This window comes from Syngnathoides biaculeatus, chromosome 4 (genome assembly GCF_019802595.1).
Source record: "Syngnathoides biaculeatus isolate LvHL_M chromosome 4, ASM1980259v1, whole genome shotgun sequence".
Taxonomy (NCBI): domain Eukaryota; kingdom Metazoa; phylum Chordata; class Actinopteri; order Syngnathiformes; family Syngnathidae; genus Syngnathoides; species Syngnathoides biaculeatus.
The window spans coordinates 21480369-21497228 of NC_084643.1; the positions used below are offsets into that span (position 1 = coordinate 21480369).

General features: G+C 39.8%; 2 protein-coding genes across 5 annotated transcripts in view; both read left to right on the top strand.

The window, feature by feature from the left end:
- The first annotated feature begins 7851 nt into the window (after positions 1 to 7851).
- Positions 7852 to 14063, top strand: LOC133498960 (lysosomal membrane ascorbate-dependent ferrireductase CYB561A3). 2 transcript variants are annotated; one of them, XM_061816335.1, is made up of 8 exons: positions 7852 to 8067; positions 8345 to 8406; positions 8473 to 8512; positions 9420 to 9624; positions 12932 to 13140; positions 13395 to 13549; positions 13638 to 13806; positions 13896 to 14063. In XM_061816335.1, the coding sequence occupies exons 1-8, from the start codon at positions 7972 to 7974 to the stop codon at positions 13899 to 13901; spliced, it is 942 nt and encodes a 313-aa protein (XP_061672319.1). In that variant the 5' UTR covers positions 7852 to 7971; the 3' UTR covers positions 13902 to 14063. The 2 variants fall into 2 exon arrangements, with proteins under 2 accessions (XP_061672319.1, XP_061672320.1); XM_061816336.1 differs by lacking the exon at positions 8473 to 8512 and having other exon boundaries at positions 7998 to 8067; positions 13896 to 14059.
- The window catches only part of loxl2b (lysyl oxidase-like 2b), a 57280-nt gene continuing 54323 nt past the window's right edge, over positions 13904 to 16860 (top strand). The window contains exons 1-2 of one of the 3 annotated variants that reach the window (XM_061816333.1): positions 13904 to 14043; positions 14900 to 14959. The gene's annotated coding sequence lies outside the window, so the exon portion shown is untranslated. Of the gene's footprint in view, positions 14044 to 14499; positions 14960 to 16860 lie in introns of those variants that run through there. The other 2 variants (XM_061816332.1, XM_061816334.1) reach the window with 2 other exon arrangements.

Genomic DNA, 16860 nt, shown 5'->3' on the forward strand with positions numbered 1-16860 from the left:
CCCACTGACTCACAACATCCCGAGTTGAGGTCAGCAGCGCCCCATCCCCACTATACACAGTGTTGATGGTGCACTGCTTCCCCTTCATAAGACGCCTGACAGTGGACCAAAATTTCCTCGAAGCTGGGTTTTTGCCTCAGCGACCACAGAAGCTGCATTCCCCTTGGCCAGCCGATACCTATCAGCTGCCTCAGGAGTCCCACAGGCCAGAAATTCCCGATAGGACTCCTTCTTCAGCTTGACAGCATCCCTCACTGTTGGTGTCCACCAACGTGTTCGTGGGTTGCCGCCACGACGGGAACGGACCACCTAACGGCCAGAGCTCCGGTCGGCCACCTCAGCAATGGAGGCACAGAACATCGTCCACTTGGATTCAATGTCTCCCGCCTCCTCTGGGACATGAGCAAAGTTCTTTCGGAGGTGGGAGTTGAAACTCCTTCTGACAGGGGAATCTGCCAGCCGTTCCCAGCAGACCCTCACAATACGTTTGGGCCTGCCACGTCGGAATGGTATCTTCCCCCACCATCGGAGCCAACTCACCACCAGGTGGTGAGCAGTTGACAGCTCCGCCCCTCTCTTCACCCGAGTGTCCAAGACATGCGGTCGCAAGTCCGATGACACGACCACAAAGTCGATCATCGTACTTCGACAGAGGGTGTTCTGGTGCCAAGTGGACATGTGAACACCCTTATGCCTGAACATTGTGTTTGTTTTGGACAATCCATGATGACCACAGGGGTCTAGTAACAGAACATCACTGGAGTTCTGATCGGTGGGGGGGCGTTCTTCCCAATCATAACCTTCCAGGTCTCAATGTCATTGCCCACGTGGGCAATGAAGTCCCCCGCCAGAATGATGGAGTCGCCAGAGGGTGCGCTCTCCAGCACTCCCTCTAAGGTCTCCAAAATGGTCGGGTATTCTGCAGTGCGGTTTGGTGCATAAATGTGAAGTATCTTTCTGCAAGTGCTCTTGACACCTACAACACACATCTTTGATGGGTGAATTCCTTTTATTTAGTTGGTTATTTTTTTTTAAATCTGTTCTCAAAAAATAAAATGATAGCAAGTAAATATAGCACACGCAAGGAGTCCAAGTGAAGAATCTCATAATCAAATGTAACTGATGTCAAAATGTGACTTGGTGAGTCACAAACTTAATTTTCTCATCACATTGGCCACCAGCAAATCATCAGATCAACACATTTAGTCAAACATTGGTCAGGCTCTGGAGACAGAAGTTAGACAGGAGACCTGGATGGACCTGACACATTCAGAGTAGGGAGTGTCGGGTTTTTTTTTTTTTTTGGGCGAAGGGTGATGAAGGAGCTGCCGGGAAAGAGACCGAGATGAAGACTAAAGAAAAGGAGTGACGGAAGACATCAGGGCAGTTGGTGTCAGAGAGCTGGATCCAGGAAAAAGGCTCTTAGCCTGTTAGCATTCCTAATAGATTTCTGATTATTTACTTCTTGAAATTATATTTCTATGTGTTTCCATCCATCTCCTTTCACTGCTCTTCCCTACAAGGGTTGCGGGAGTGCTGGAGCCTATCCCAGCTGTCAACGGGCAGGAGGCAGGCTACACTCTGAACTGGTTGCCAGCCAATTGCCGGGCACATAGTGACAAACAACACATCTAAAAGCAATTTAGAGTCTCCAATTATTGTATGTTTTTGTGTTGTGGGAGGAAACTGGAGTGCCCGGAGAAAGCCCACGTCGGCGTGGCCAGGATTTGTACCCCGGTCTTTAGAACTGTGAGGCAGACACCCCAACCATTTACTCCACCGTGCTGCCACCATCTTTTTCCTCTTTTTTTATTAGGTTGAACTTGAGAATGCACTTATGGGAATGTAAGAGGTGTAGAAAATCAGTATCCAGAAGGCTGGCCTTTGTGAAAACAATTTGCAACAGTTCTGTTCCTATTTTAAAATGGTGATGCAAATTTAGACAATAGAACAGCCTTTTGAATCGGGTTATATCAGATGTATCTTCTTTTTCTTTTCCTTTCGGCTTGTCGCGTCACGTCATCTTAGATGCACGCATATTTGTTTTGCACAGTTTTACGCCAGATGCCCTTCCTGACGCATTTGGCCGGGGAGAGGGTTATATCATACTTATAAAACTCAAAAATCTTCAGATTCATCCGGCCTACTGAATCTATATTTTCATTCTCAAGAACATGTCACAAAACGTCTCTCTAGACCCATCTCTGTTGAAGGTAAAACTGGCATTTTTTTTCTTCAAGGTTACACTCCTGTAATGTGCATTTTCGCCAAAGAATGGAGATATGATCAAGGTCAAACTATACTTTTATCTCTGCTATGTTTTGAAAACTAAATCTCGAAAACCTTGAGTACTCCTGCTTGTGTGATTACAAAAAGAGAGACAGTGTCTAGGCACTTTTAGTTTTTAGAAACTTCCTACAAAAGTAAAATTGAGTAAAATTATGGATTAGATAGTTTGGAATAACGCCTTTCACCCACCCTTGTTTTTGAGAACAGGAAGATGTCCTTGAAAAACAAACTTGTTTTTTTTATAAGAGCCTTGAGAACAAGAACAAGACTAATGGAACACATCGCATTTGATGATGCGATCGACAAGTCATCCATCCATCCATTTTCTTTTGCCGCTTATCCTCACGAGGGTCATGGGGAATGCTGGAGCCTATCCCAGCTGTCAACAGGCAGGAGGCAGAAAACTGGTTGCCAGTCAATCGCAGGGCACAAGGAGACAGACAACAGTCGCACTCACAATCACACCTAGGGGCAATATAGTGTGTCCTATTAATGTTGCATGTTTTGGGGATGTGGGAGGAAACCGGAATTCCCGGAGAAAACCCACGCAGGTACGGGGAGAACATGCAAACTCCGCACAGGCGGGGTCTGGATTGAACCTGGGTCCTCAGAACTGTGAGGCAAACGTTTCACCAGCTGATCCACCATGCCGCCTCTACAAGTCATCATAAACCCAATTCTCTATACTTTTACAATCATGGCAAAAAACATTAGCCCCCCTCAGGGTGCAAGTATATTTGTCTATTGTGGCACCCCAAGGCTGCTAATACTACTACTACTAATCCTGTTATATATAGGGTATATACAGTATATCCCCCCCCCAAAAAAAAAAACCTCTCAGTATTTTGCCATTTAGCAAGTAGATAATCATTTAGGTAATCCTAATTGACCTAAAGCAGGACGAATTGAGTCTGATTACATGTCAGACTGTCTTTTTAAACAACCCCAATTCTAATGAAGTTGTGATGTTGTGCTCAACATAAATAAAAACAGAATGCAATAATTTGCAAATCATGTTCAACCTATATTTAATTGAATACACGCAAAAAACAATATATTTAAAATTCAAACTGATAACCTTCATTGTTTTTAGCAAGTAATCATTATTTTGGAATTTATTGTTGCAAAACATCCCCAAAAAAAGCTGGGACCGGGGACAAAAGACTGACAAAGTTGAGAAAAGATCATCAACTACCTGTTTGGAAATCCCACAGGTGAACAGGTGAGTGCCATGATAGCATATAAAAGGAACTTCCCTCAATTGATTCGTTACAAGCAAAGATGGGGCGAAGTTCATCTCTTGCTGACCAAGTGTGTGAAAAAATAGTAAAATTGTTTAAGGATAATGTTCCTCAATGTATAATTTCAAGAAATTTAGGGATTTCGTTAACTACGGATTATAATATCACCAAAACATTAAGAAAATATGGTGAAATCACTGAACATAAGTGGGAAGGCTGAAAACTAACAATGAAGGCCCGTGACCTATGATCACTGCATCCATAACCGACATCAGTATGTGTAGGATATCACCACAAGGGCTCAGGAACACTCAGTAAACCAACGTCAGTAGCGGGAAATACACTTCGGCACTACTTCCGTGAGTGCAACTTCAAGCTCTATGATGTAAAGCAAAAGCTGTTTATCAACAACGCCGAGAAAAGCCGCCGGCTTCTCTGGGCCCGAGCTCATCTAAGACGGGCTGATGCAAAGTGGAAAAGTGTTCTGAGCTCCGATGGGTCCACATTTCAAATTAGCTTTGGAAAATTGTGGATGTCATGTCCTCTGGGCTAAAAAAATTGTGTCCTCCGCTTTCGAACATTTTTAAAAATTTCATTAAAAGAAAAGGTGATGTAACACTTTGGTAAATATGACCCTTTCCCAGCTTTTTTTTTTTTTTGTGGAATGTATTGCAGCCATAAAATTTTATCTTAATGAATATTTGTGAAAAACAATAAAGGTTATCTGTTTGGACATTAAATATCTTGTCTTTGTAGTGTATTCAGTTTAATTTAGGTTGAACATGAATTAAATCATTGTAGTCTGTTTGTATTTATCTTGAACACAATGTCCCAACTTAATTGGAATTTGGTTTGTACACGATTGTACCTTCTGTTTGTATTTGTTTTTTTTCTCTCCTATATATGTGTTTTTGTTCATTTGTGTTTTTACCCTGTGTCAGTTAGATTTTGTGCTTGCTTTTCTTTGTTGTTTTCCTTCCATTTTGCCTCTGTCCACCTCTTTTTTTCTTTGGTTCTCTGAGTGGCTTAGTTATGTCGATCTTTTGTAATTGCTGTTTTTGACTTTGTATTTTCTTTTCTGTCTTTGTTTCTCACATTTGGGTACACTCTTTGTTCAATAAATTCTGTTGAATTGTCCAATTGTACCGGGGTCCTCATTACAGGTATACTTTCCGTGTTAAAAAGAGAACCTGGATAAAAAAAAAGAAAAGAAAAGAAAAGAAAAGGTGACTGCCATTAGTTTCATTTGGGGAATAATCCGAGTTTTCCTTTTGTCCCTGTCAGTATAACTGAACTAACCTTTTTACACTATTTTAGCTCATATGCAGGGGAGAGGGGGGTAAAAAAAAGAATAATAATTTAAGTCGCATTTATTTCCTGTTATAAGCAATTCATCAATAGTATGTATTTCTGCATCAAAAGGATGCCGGACATTTCTAATATGCAATTTTGAGTGAATAGAGCTTGATTTTGATGAAGGCCATGATGATCACACCATTCAGACCAAGCAAGACGCTTTTCAGTTTTCATGTCAAAGGTTCAATTAATCAAGAAATATACTTCCACCTACACATTTATGGACTTTTGTGTTTCTCAGTGGGGCTTTAGAAATGAAAAAGAACAAGAAATAATGATAAATTGTGAACTAAAGATTGCCTTTTCCTTGAACCTGAGTTGGTTTCAGCAGCAAGTAGGTTGCAGTGCCAAAGAAGGTTCTCAGACTTTGGTCCCCAACAGCATTACTTTTTAATATGGGTAGGTTTTTTTTCCTTTTTTTCTTCCTGATTTAGAAATCCAGTCATGTAATAAGTTCACTGCCAGCACGCAGGCACTTTGCTGTATAGAGGAAGTCACAATTTAAAATATTCTGTATTCTTTCCATGCAGCTTTATTCTGTATGCCGCATCTTCACCAAAATTGTCAGTTCATGGAGCAATTTTCCAAGACATACAGAATAAAACTGGTCAATTCATGTCAGCATGTGTTGCAGGTTTATACTCGTAATGGAAGCATGCAGTTAAAAAGAAAAAGGCAATTCCTGGTTTTACCAATTTGTCAGTCTCATGAAAAAATACAAGAGGTATTCAGTGAAAAATGTTCTGAATGAATTATGACAGGAAAACACATTAACCCTTTTGATTCCCCTGGCATTTTTCCCCCCGTCATTTTTCCATGAGTTATTAGTGAAGTTAAACCCCGTCTCTAGGTGGCGCTAAAGGACAAAACGTCATAGCTGCAATACAGTAGTAACTCTTTAATCTATTAAGCCCTTTTCATAATGTACGTTTCTTGTACAAGATAGTTACTTAAAAGCTTCTTTCACTGTCAGAAATAATAATATATCATAAAGAGGTGCCTTCAGCAGTTTAGGAAAGTTCATTGTCTTTGCAAACGTTCCAGGTTCAGGTTCCAAAAATGAACTAATTCAGGTCATAGTTTATACTGAAAAATTTTGAACTATGTTCAGCTTTCTAAAAATGAACTACTTCAAAGATGATTTTTGTTTTTATCTCAATATGTTGCTGACGTGGTGGCACGGTGACCGAACTAGTTTGAGCATTGGCCTCACAGTTCTGAGGACAGGTGTTCAAATCTTGGCCCTGCCTGTGTGGAGTTTGCATGTTCTCCCCGTGCCTGTGTGAGTTTTCTCCGGGCTCTCTGGTTTCCTCCCAAAAAACATGTATTAATTGGAGAGTCTAAATTGCACCTAAGTGTGATTGTGAATGAGGATGGATGGTTGTTTCTATGTGCCCTGCACTTGGCCCCCTGCCCGATGACAGCTGGGATTGGCCCCAGCACTCCCGGGACCCTTGTGAGGATAGGTGGGTCGGAAAAATGGATGGATGTATTTAGGGACTAAAGACTTCTACAATTTGGTGTGATTTTCTAACATGGAGTAATCAGAGAAGTTTGTTTTTTTCCTTAGAAGATTCAGCTCCTTTCATGTATGTGGGGAGATACTTCTCATGTTCTTCCAGTCAGTGGTGGCAAGAGAGCTGTTTTACGGTCTGCTGGGGTAGCAACATCAGAGAGGGAAACCAGGAGGCTGGACAAGCTGGATCAGAAGGCTGGCTTGACTGCTTTAAGACTGTGGTGGAGAGGCAGATGCAGGACAAGATATGGGCCATCACAGACAATGCCAAGCAGCCTCTTCATATCGGGCTCATGAGTGGGGCCTATTTATTTAGTTCTATCATTTGGACTCCGTGGTTGATTTCAGCTCCCTTCCAATGGGCTTATCACCTGTCGGTGCATGAGGTCAAGAAGTTCCAACTCGAGTTCAGTTGGGCTCTCCTCTACACAAGGCTTGGGCTCTAGTACCAGTCCTCTCAAGAGGGGTTGGACTCTCTTCCAGTTTGGAGTTGCACATGGTGACAGCAGGTGTGGGTATACTTATTGCTCCCCTTAGTGTGTGGGGTAAATTTAAGCTTTTTCTGCTTACATATATAAAATTACATTTTTCCCACTGCCTCATGAGCCCCACCACGTGGTAGCATGCATGCTAACACACACACACACACGCACACACACACACACACACACACACACTAGTTTGCGTGTATGTCATATGAAACCAGCAGTTTGGTTGTAGTTAATTGAAATAGTCACTCAAAAAATGTACTTGGTGCACACTTAAGGCCTGTCATATTGTAAGGCGCCCCGTCCATTTTGGAGAAAATTTAAGACTTTAAAGTGCGCCTTATGGTCGCAAAAATAAGGTACATGTCACACATAGGAGTTTTAAAACAGTGTCAATTATTTGTGGATTTTCATGATTCTCGGAACGTAACCGCCGTGACTAATGAGGACACTGCACTTTTTGGTCCATTCACCGTGAGCTGCGAGGCACCCGAACCGAAAGCCCAAAGGAATAAATAAAGTATCTCTCTCTCTCTCTCTCTCTCTCTCTCTCTCTCTCTCTCTCTCTCTCTCTCTCTCTCTCTCTCTCTCTCTCTCTCTCTCTCTCTCTCTCTCTCTCTCTCTCTCTCTCGCACCCCTTCACATTTTCACATTTGGGTGTTACAGACGTATTCTAAAGCTGATTTGAGAATACATTATCCCATGATATCCCACAGCATATAGTAGTGTACATTTTTCAAAATATAAACATTCAAACACACCTGTACTCCGTACAAAAGTTTCATAACCTTTACTCTGACACTCAAACCTAGGCGCATCTGGTTTCCTGCCGATGTAATATACCACTTCATCAAAAGAAAACAACAACTCTGTTGATTGATTGAGTGATCAATGAGTCACGTGACTTGTTGCGCTTATCTCCTGACCACCAGGCCGCGCTCGCATCCTCTCGGATCAGGAAGGAAAACACTCCCAGGAGTCTTTGCGAGTTTGCTCTATCAAATGAGGACATTGCAGTGCTGACAGTGTAGTAGCATCAAGTCTTCGATATATAAATTGGATAAATGATGTTCTTTTATGAATGGTTATCCTTTTAGCACACTCGTTTGCAACACTTAGCTACGAGTGTTTGACGTGCACAGGACGACTCTATCCATGGTCTGCGCCATTGACTGAGGTATATTAATTTATTATTATTATTTACACATTACAGTTAAAATTACAGTTATATGTTAAATGCTCTTAGTCTTGGTTTATCCAGTTCACTATATTTGGGAAGTTTGTTTACCGAATGGTTTGGTGAATCCCCTCTAAAGTTAAAAAAAAAATAATATATATATATATATATATATATATATATATATATATAATTTTTATTTAGGTAGCTGATGTATCACGATTCAACAGCAGACTATTCACTTATGTCTGACGTTTTTCCACTTCCCCATTTCAAGACAGCCCAGCGTGAAACCGGAACTACATTACACAGAAAACAAGAGTCAAGTATTTCGATAATGTACGTGTCAAACATTAACATAGATCATGAGTGCAGGAAATGATTTATTTCTCAAATTGTGCATAGTAGCAGGTTTGCTCACCGTTTCAAGGCTGCTCTTGGCAACGTAAGTAGACTCATTCCTCGATAAACTTTTGTCAAATAGCAATTGTGAATTTGTTAAATAAAAGTCAAATACAATGGAAATTGAGCATAATAATACCCACAGTATCATTTTTACTTTGTTTCTTATACTGTGAATATACATTTGACAAGAATTGATCTGGTAAACAGAAATGTAAATGGTAAAAGGAGTCATTTCATACATTCTTTTCTGTCACCCTAATCCCATTTGAATAACTGTTTTAGATGGATTTAAACAATATGGACACCCATCCATTTTTTAATTGAATGCATTTTTTTGTAATGATACCACTCTAAAATGCATTTCCATCCGCTTCTCCTCACGAGGGTCAGTGTTGTTCTGGAGCCAACCCCAATTGACTCTGGTCAAGAGCCAGGATACACCTTGAACTGGTCGCTTGCCAGTCTAGGGCACTTCTAAACAAACAACCATTTGCACACACATTACCACCTATGGGCAATTTAGTCTTCAAATAAGATACCGTACATGTTTTGTGGATGTTGGAGGAGTACCCAGAGAAAACCCACTACTGCATCTGTAGATATAAATGTAAAATAGATCCTGGTCTCTGAAGTGGAACAGATTTAATACGTCACTCGGGATGTCATCAAAGGACAGGGTCAGGTTAAAAGTAGATTATTATTCATAATAACCATTTGTGATGTAAGATACGGTTTAGAATTGAAACAAAATAAAGACTGAAGTTTAGTAACAATTAGAATCGTGGAGTAATGTTTATATTGTGCATTTGAATAACTCGCAGAATATTTTTTCTTTTATTACATAATAGTAAAGCATACTGGATTAAGTGTCCTGCATGGAAGCTTTTGACAAAATTTTGAAAATATGAAACTGCATAATACTTGCAATTGTTTCCATTTTCTTTCAGTGTGCAAGTTTGTCCAGGATGATGTCAATCACCCACTTCTACATATGGTACTTCCTGTGCATGGGCTTGGGTCTTGCCAGCGTGGTATGTGTGTGTTTGTGGAACAGCCACTGGCGTGGCGGTTTTGCATGGGACGGCTCTTCCCTTCAGTTCAACTGGCACCCGGTCCTGATGGTAACTGGTATGCTGGTGCTATATGGCAACGGTGAGTGTTTTTCTGGATCCAAACTAAGTGTGTACAGAGTTTCGTTTCTATTTTTCAACTCTCATCTTCACTCAGACAGATAATATGATCACGTATAACAGATTTCGTATGGGGTGTTATGCTTTCAGCTATTGTGTCATTGTGTCCTGACTGTCTCATTATATGTCATTTTAATCCCAGTACAAAGTACAATTTCTCATCACATGCAAAAAATATACATTTTTATAAATATCCTCTAAAATCAATTTGACTTGATCAGGTTGTTGATGACAGTACAGTACCAGACTGGTTTGCACATTGGGATTCATCACAAACAGGTCAATGGTTGACATGTTGGGCATGCAAAAAACTGATGATTTCATTTGCACACTGATCTTTGTTACATGGGTCTGTGAATTATCATGCTGCAACATGAGGCGTTGGCTGCGGATGAATGGCACAACTGATAACAAACGCTATGCAAAAGAGATGTGTTGCGCTGCGTGTGGCAGATGATAGTCACACCACACACCAGTTTGTTTTCTTATATTTTTGCATAGTTTCACCTATTTAGTGCTTAAGATCATCAAAAAATGTTACTGTCTGACACATGTAACCAAGTGAACTTAAAATTTAGTTTTTTAACAATATTTATTTATTAAGGAAGGGAGCAGACTGGTCGATAGATTAGCACATCTGCCTCACTGGGTTGAGGACTGGGATTCAAATCCGGGGTCCCAGCTACTAGGATTTTGCATTTCCTTCCTTTGCCCATGTAGGATTTCTGATGGTACTCTGGTTTCTTTCCACTTTCCAAAACCGTGCAGGGTAGGTTAATTGAAGACTCTTGTCCGTAGGTGTGAATATGAGTGCGAATGTGTTGTCTGTTGATATGTTCCCTGCAATTGGCTGGTGACCGGTTCAGGGTGTACTAGCTGGGATAGGCTTCAGCACACCCACGAACCTCGTGAGGATAAGCAGTACAGAAAATGGATGGATGGATTTGTTAAGGTAGAAAACTTCATTTACCTCGTCCTGTGTGTAAAAAGTAATTACCTGCGTTGTCAAATCATGAAGTAATTGTGCCTAATCACAATTTTAGATTGATTCTTATGGGTCACACCAAAACCCGATTACCTCTAGATGTGTTCAATCAAGAAATCACTTAAACAGAATCTGTCCTGAAGAAAAACAAGTCAGACAAAAGATCTGAAAAAGCTGCAGCCAAAATGGCACGATCGAAAAAAAAATCCAGAACAGATAAAAATGACATCAGTCTGGAAAGGGTTTAAAAAGCCATAAAAAAAGGCCAAAAAGCCAGCCTACCATAGTGAGAGCTTCCATCCTCACATGTAGAAAACATGGAGCAGTGGTGAACCTTCCCAGGAGTGGCCTTCTTACAAAGAATACTCCAAGAGAAAAGCAATGACTCATCCTGGAGGCCACCAAGGAAAAGAATTGCAGGCCTGTCATATTTTAGGTAAGGTTAGTTCGTGTTCATATCATAGCAATAAGAAAGAGACTGGGCAAAAATGACAGTTACAAGGTGAAAACCACTGTTGACCAAAAAGATTAAAAAAGAAAATACATTATTGTAAATAGTATTACTTTTGTTTTAAAAAGTAATAAATAAATAAATAAATAAATAAGTAAACGAAAAAGTTAACAAACAAATAAATAAAATAGCAAGGTCCCTAGATTTTTGGGAGGAGATTATATGGACTGATGACATAAAAGTTGAGGCTTTTTGAAAGGCGTATGTATTGTGACATCTGATGTAAATGTAGTGCAGCATTTCAGAAAAAGAACATCATACCAACAGTCAAACATGGTGGTAGTGTGATGGTCATGGGCTGCTTCGCTCCTTCAGGACCTGGACAACTTGTGATTCTGATTGATGGATCCATAAATTCTTCTATTTAACAGAAAATTGTGAAGGACAATGTTCAGCCATCGGTTTGTGATCTTAAGATGAAGCGCACTTGGGTCATGCAGCAGGATAACAATAAAAAAAAAACACACCAGCAAGTCAACTTCTGCCTTAAAAAAATCAATAAAAAGTGAAGATTTTGTAGTGCCCTTGTCAAAGTACAAACTTGAATCCAGTTTAAATGCACTGCCATTTATGTTCAAAAACCTCAATTTGTGGAAGTCAAATAATCCTGCAAGGAAGAGTTGACCAAAATATCTCCACAGACGTGAAAAGACACGTTGCCACTTTAAGAAAACACGCCCAGCCAGTTAGTATTTTTTGGGCAGCATTACTTTTTCCACATAGCACCAGGAAACTGAAACGTTTTCCCTGAATAAATGAAATCATCATTGAAAATCAGCATTCTAGTGTTCACTTGGGTTATTTTTTTAATTAGATTTACATTTGTTTGACGATCTTAAACATTAAAGTTGGAAAAGTAGGCAAAAATGTAAGTATTTGCAAAGGGTTCCAATACTTCTTCACGGGACTTTCCTTAGAATGATAAAGTAACGTTCATGGCTACACCTAGTGGTAAACATCATGAGAGTAATTCACTGGGAAACAATGACACAATTGGCATGTACTGTACCTGCTGCTGTGTCAATGATCTGTTAGGTTAGAATAGCTAGTTCATTTCACAATTCACTCAACCGAAATGCCATGAAGACAGAGTACTCCTTTTGTGCATGTTTTTTTTTTGTTTTTTTTTTTTGCCAGTCAAATGAATGTCAACAACCTTGTGAGTAAAAAAATAAATAAATACTGCATCAATTCAGTCACACACTGTGGCATTGGTGTGAGAAAATAATAGCTGTCTCTTCTAGTCTAGTCTCTTCGGTGCTAAATTCTGGCCTTTATTATGCAGAGTAAGCTGCAGAGTCCCGCTTCAGAAATCAACCGCAGTCCGTGACAATGGTTGACTTCAAATTTCACAACATATTTTTCAGATAGGGGTCAATTATAATTAAAATAATCCCACTCAGAGTCCAAATGTCATACTCAAAAGAACATGGATTAACTGTAGAAACAATTTTAAGTAACACTATTAATTGTCATACCAGTGTCAATTAAAATTAACCAGTTCAATAGCATCTTAAGAAAACATTTACTACTACTTAATGGAGGCATGAGCGTGGTAACGGAGGACAGGATGATGTGTGGCACTTTGCAGTCTACATTCTATTCTTCTATTTTAAATATTCATTCTCATTTTATGACCATCGCTAGCACTCTTTTGTTGTGGTCTCAAAAAAGCCAACAAAAATCCAAACAGGAATTGTAGAGTGCATTATTTTCACAGGCAATGGACATTTAAGGTGATTTTTTGACAGAACCTAATCCTCTTCCCTGCAGGAGCTGTTTTGTACCGTGTCCCTCTGACTTGGGGTGAGAATAAGCTTCCTTGGAAGCTTCTACATGCTGCACTGATGCTCGTGGCGCTGATTCTTTCAGTTATTGGACTTTGTGCCGTTTTTGGAAATCACAATGTCTCAAATATCCCAAATTTATACTCCTTGCACAGCTGGATTGGAATCATCACCAGCGTTCTTTTTGCTACACAGGTACAACTTCATCTACAGGAACATGAGAAACATAATTTTTAGTGTAGTATTTTTATTTATTTTGTTGTTGGTGACCTAACACAACCAAAGTTTAAATATCAGTCTCGAATGAATAATCTCATATGTCACAAATGTGATTTTCTTTTATTCGTTTTTTACCCATTGTACATTTCATGGGGCCGAGACAATACGTGCCCTTTTTGAAACACTATATGTGAGTGTTTTGTGTTTATATTGATTTGTCTGGTATTCAGTGGGCAGCAGGAATGGCCGTCTTCCTTGTGCCCTGCTCCGCTGGTTCACTGCGTAAACTTCTGAAACCCCAACATGTCTGGTTGGGAGGGAGCTTAATGACACTTTGCATTGCAGCCTGTATCTCCGGCATTAATGAAAAACTCTTCTTTGTCCTGTAAGTACTCAGCCCCCCTCCTACTTAATCGGCCTCGTGATTTTTTTTTTGGAGAGAGAATGACTATCATTCACCCAATCTGTGATAGGAAAGGAAATACCAATGGGTCTCTGCCATATTCTCAACTTCCTCCTGAGGCCATGTTGGGAAATTCATTAGGAGTCTTGATTGTAGCTTTTCGCTTAGTTGTGCTCAAGATATTATCCAATCATGAGTGGCAGAGGCCAGAAAATCAGCCACTAGATGTGCCTTACGCGGTAAGTTCTGCATCCCAACTGATACTTTTCAATCATGTGTGAGATTGCTATGAATGGGAACTTTTATTTTCTATTCATTTTTTCCACAGCCATGACTTCAAGAAGAAAATCAATAATGACATTGCTGTCCACCATTGTCGAAGCCAAATTGAAGTATTTCGTGGAACCAAAGCAGATGGCTTTTAAATCGAGTTCTGTTCTTGAATGTACAGACTTGACACGCTTTGTATTTAAGAGGTAAACTATACGTGTATTTAAATAGTGTGTACATTAAATAGTGTGTAAAATTATTCTTCCAAGCTATTGTCTTTCATGTCTTTACTGCCAATAGCAGTGATGCTCATCAAATCGAAGGATTAATTGGTTTTCTTTGTACAAATTTTCCCTGAGAACCAAAAACTTCACGTCCAAAAAAAAATCTGTTTTGTGCGTGTTCATCGTATTAATAAAAAATATGAAGGCCTAACACAAGGTGGCAGCAAATTAGAGCTCGGTTCAGTCAATCCCATCCGTCGTCTCGCGTTCTGTCTCTTTCGTTCACATCCACTGAAATTTACCGAATGGCGACGAAAAATAAGAAAATGCAGCAATAGCCTATTACCAATCATTTTGTCCAGTAAGAGCTGCAATTAGTGAATATTATTGGCTTTTTTTTTTTTACAAGTGTTTGAATGCACCATCCTGGACCCGATGTTACCTTACCAACACGCATTTCGTTTTGTGTATGTGTGTGTATCTGTGTGTGTGTGGGGGGGGGGGGGGGGATGAGCGTCAATAGTATATACTTTATTTTTTTCGTTTCCAAAATTACGGCATCGTGGGTATTCGAATAATAAACATAGCTCGCGGCGGTCACTTAAACCATTGCGAACCTTGTCAGCTCCCTTCACCGCGACGGCATTTGAAAGCAGCATTGCTGCGTTCATGGTCCTTGTCTCGGTGTGAGTCTACACGTCTCGGGCCAATGGGGCCATCTTCGGTGAGGTCATCGTAAATGTGAGTGTGGGCGTTAGGGACCAAAGCCTGCAATTTACTTCAGGGAGGGAAAGTTTTCTGGAAGAAGAAAAGACTTCTGACTGATTTGTTCGCGCAGGGCTTCCCTCTTACCGCAGCCTGCTCAACTGGACCTAGACGCCGACAAGAAGGAACCAAAGTAAGTTTACCTAAGTCCGGCCATAATACATCTCAATGTTGTAATTCTGCATTCAAGGCAGACATAAAATACTCTTCAATTTCCACTATCTTGACATCCAAGTTGTTACATCTTGCGTAAATATGTTACTACACATCTTGGATTTCAAACAAAAAGCAACATTCGTGGTGTGATTTTGGCGGTCACTGATTTTCCTGATGAATCGTTGAATAAGAAGGGAAAGTTTTGGGGACGTTGCAAAAGCTAAAGAAAATACATTAAAACTTTACACTTGATTTATGATCATTTTTTTGCCTTCTGAAATAGATTAAGGAATAAAGTGTAAATTCATCTCTTAGTAAGTCAATTTTTAAGGTTTATTCAGTCATTAGCCCATTGCGAGTCCAACATGAATTTTACAATTTTTTTCTTTTCCGGAGGCAGGTTTAAATCACACATTGTATTAAAATATACAATAATGCAAAAGTACAGGACTATACTTTTGACCTTTGCAACTAAAGATGTCCTTATGTAGGAGCAGGTGGGACTAGTTTAATAGTAATGTGTAGCTTTCAAGCAGTGTTTTTATTCAGGGTGCAAAACACTTGCTAACTCTATAAAGTTAGCAAGTTAAACAGTCAGCAGACTTAATGATAATGGGAAAAAAGTAAACGTGTTTCATTGTGAATCTTGCTCTTTTTATTTTCAAACGTTTTTTCCCCAGGAATGTTTTGTAATTTTCCCGTGTGTTCTACAGTTTGAACAAAGTTTATACAGTAGATTGAGACTTAAAACCCCCCAAAATTTGCCATCTCATTGGAAGTAGCTTCCATCTGTTAATTTTGTAACGTTGTTTGTCGCTTGTGCAACCACTGCCACGTTACATTGAACAAGTAGAAAGCCTACAGCTGTAAGATTTAGGTACATACAGTAGCTGTTGAGCTTTTAACTAAACTGATTGTTTTGTGAAATCTGTGGCATTGATGTTTTAGGTTGTTTTTTTTAATGATCAGTAGGATTATTAATTTACAATAAATAATGTATCTTTGTTCATCTATCTATGGCAGGGCCATATAAAGACAGACAGACTACATAAATGCTCTTCTATTTTATGGCAGAAATGTAAGATATGTGCCTTGGCTCAATAAAGGTTGGGAATTGTTGCTGTAGAGGTTAGCAAGTGCGTTGTCTCATAACGTCTCTGAAAAATGTCAGTCCCCTCTTCTGTATACTGTATACAAAGAATTCACAAGATAACAGTTACAATACTTGAGCGCACAAGTGTTCAACTCAAGAGCAAGCCCATGGGCCTGATCCAAGCTTTTGCATCATTATATGTGCCCCATGTAAGCTTGCCCACAAATCTTCCTTGTCTTCTTTTCAAAGCATAAAGATGAGCATGACTACATGTTGCTCCAATAATTGAATATGATGGCATGATTAGAGAACCATAAAGCAGGGTCATACGATTATTCGAATTCAAACTGGCATCATGATGTAGTAGCATGAAATGTTCAAATCACAAAAGCTGTGATTAAAAAAATAAACCAACAAACCACGGCAAAAGAAAAAGTTGCTCGTCACAGTCTCCCTTGTCTCTTACTCACACGTGTGAACTTCCCCAATCTCTTCCCTTGTGTGCTTATCCAATCACAACCCCCAAAACGCTCATCCAATCACAAACCACTATCATGTCTTCACAAATCACGTTGCATTCACGCGCTCTACACGCTGATGGTGGGGGGAAAAAAAACAACGAATTGCCCCCCCAAAAAAAAATGTTCACTGAAACATCTTTGAAAATGTTCTTGGGAGAACCAAGAAAGGACATAGCGAGGTTACTTTTTTTGTCTAACCAGGAGTAGTGCTCAAGTTCCCCCGGGCTACTTTGGATTTACAGTCACTAAGACATTGCGGCACAG

Coding starts and splice junctions, on each gene's coding strand:
- LOC133498960 (XM_061816335.1), top strand. CDS start 7,972: ATGGTTATCCTTTTAGCACACTCGTTTGCAACACTTAGCTACGAGTGT. Junction 8,407..8,472: donor GAGTCAAGTATTTCGATAAT/GTACGTGTCAAA, acceptor AATTGTGCATAG/TAGCAGGTTTGCTCACCGTT. Junction 8,513..9,419: donor TCAAGGCTGCTCTTGGCAAC/GTAAGTAGACTC, acceptor ATTTTCTTTCAG/TGTGCAAGTTTGTCCAGGAT.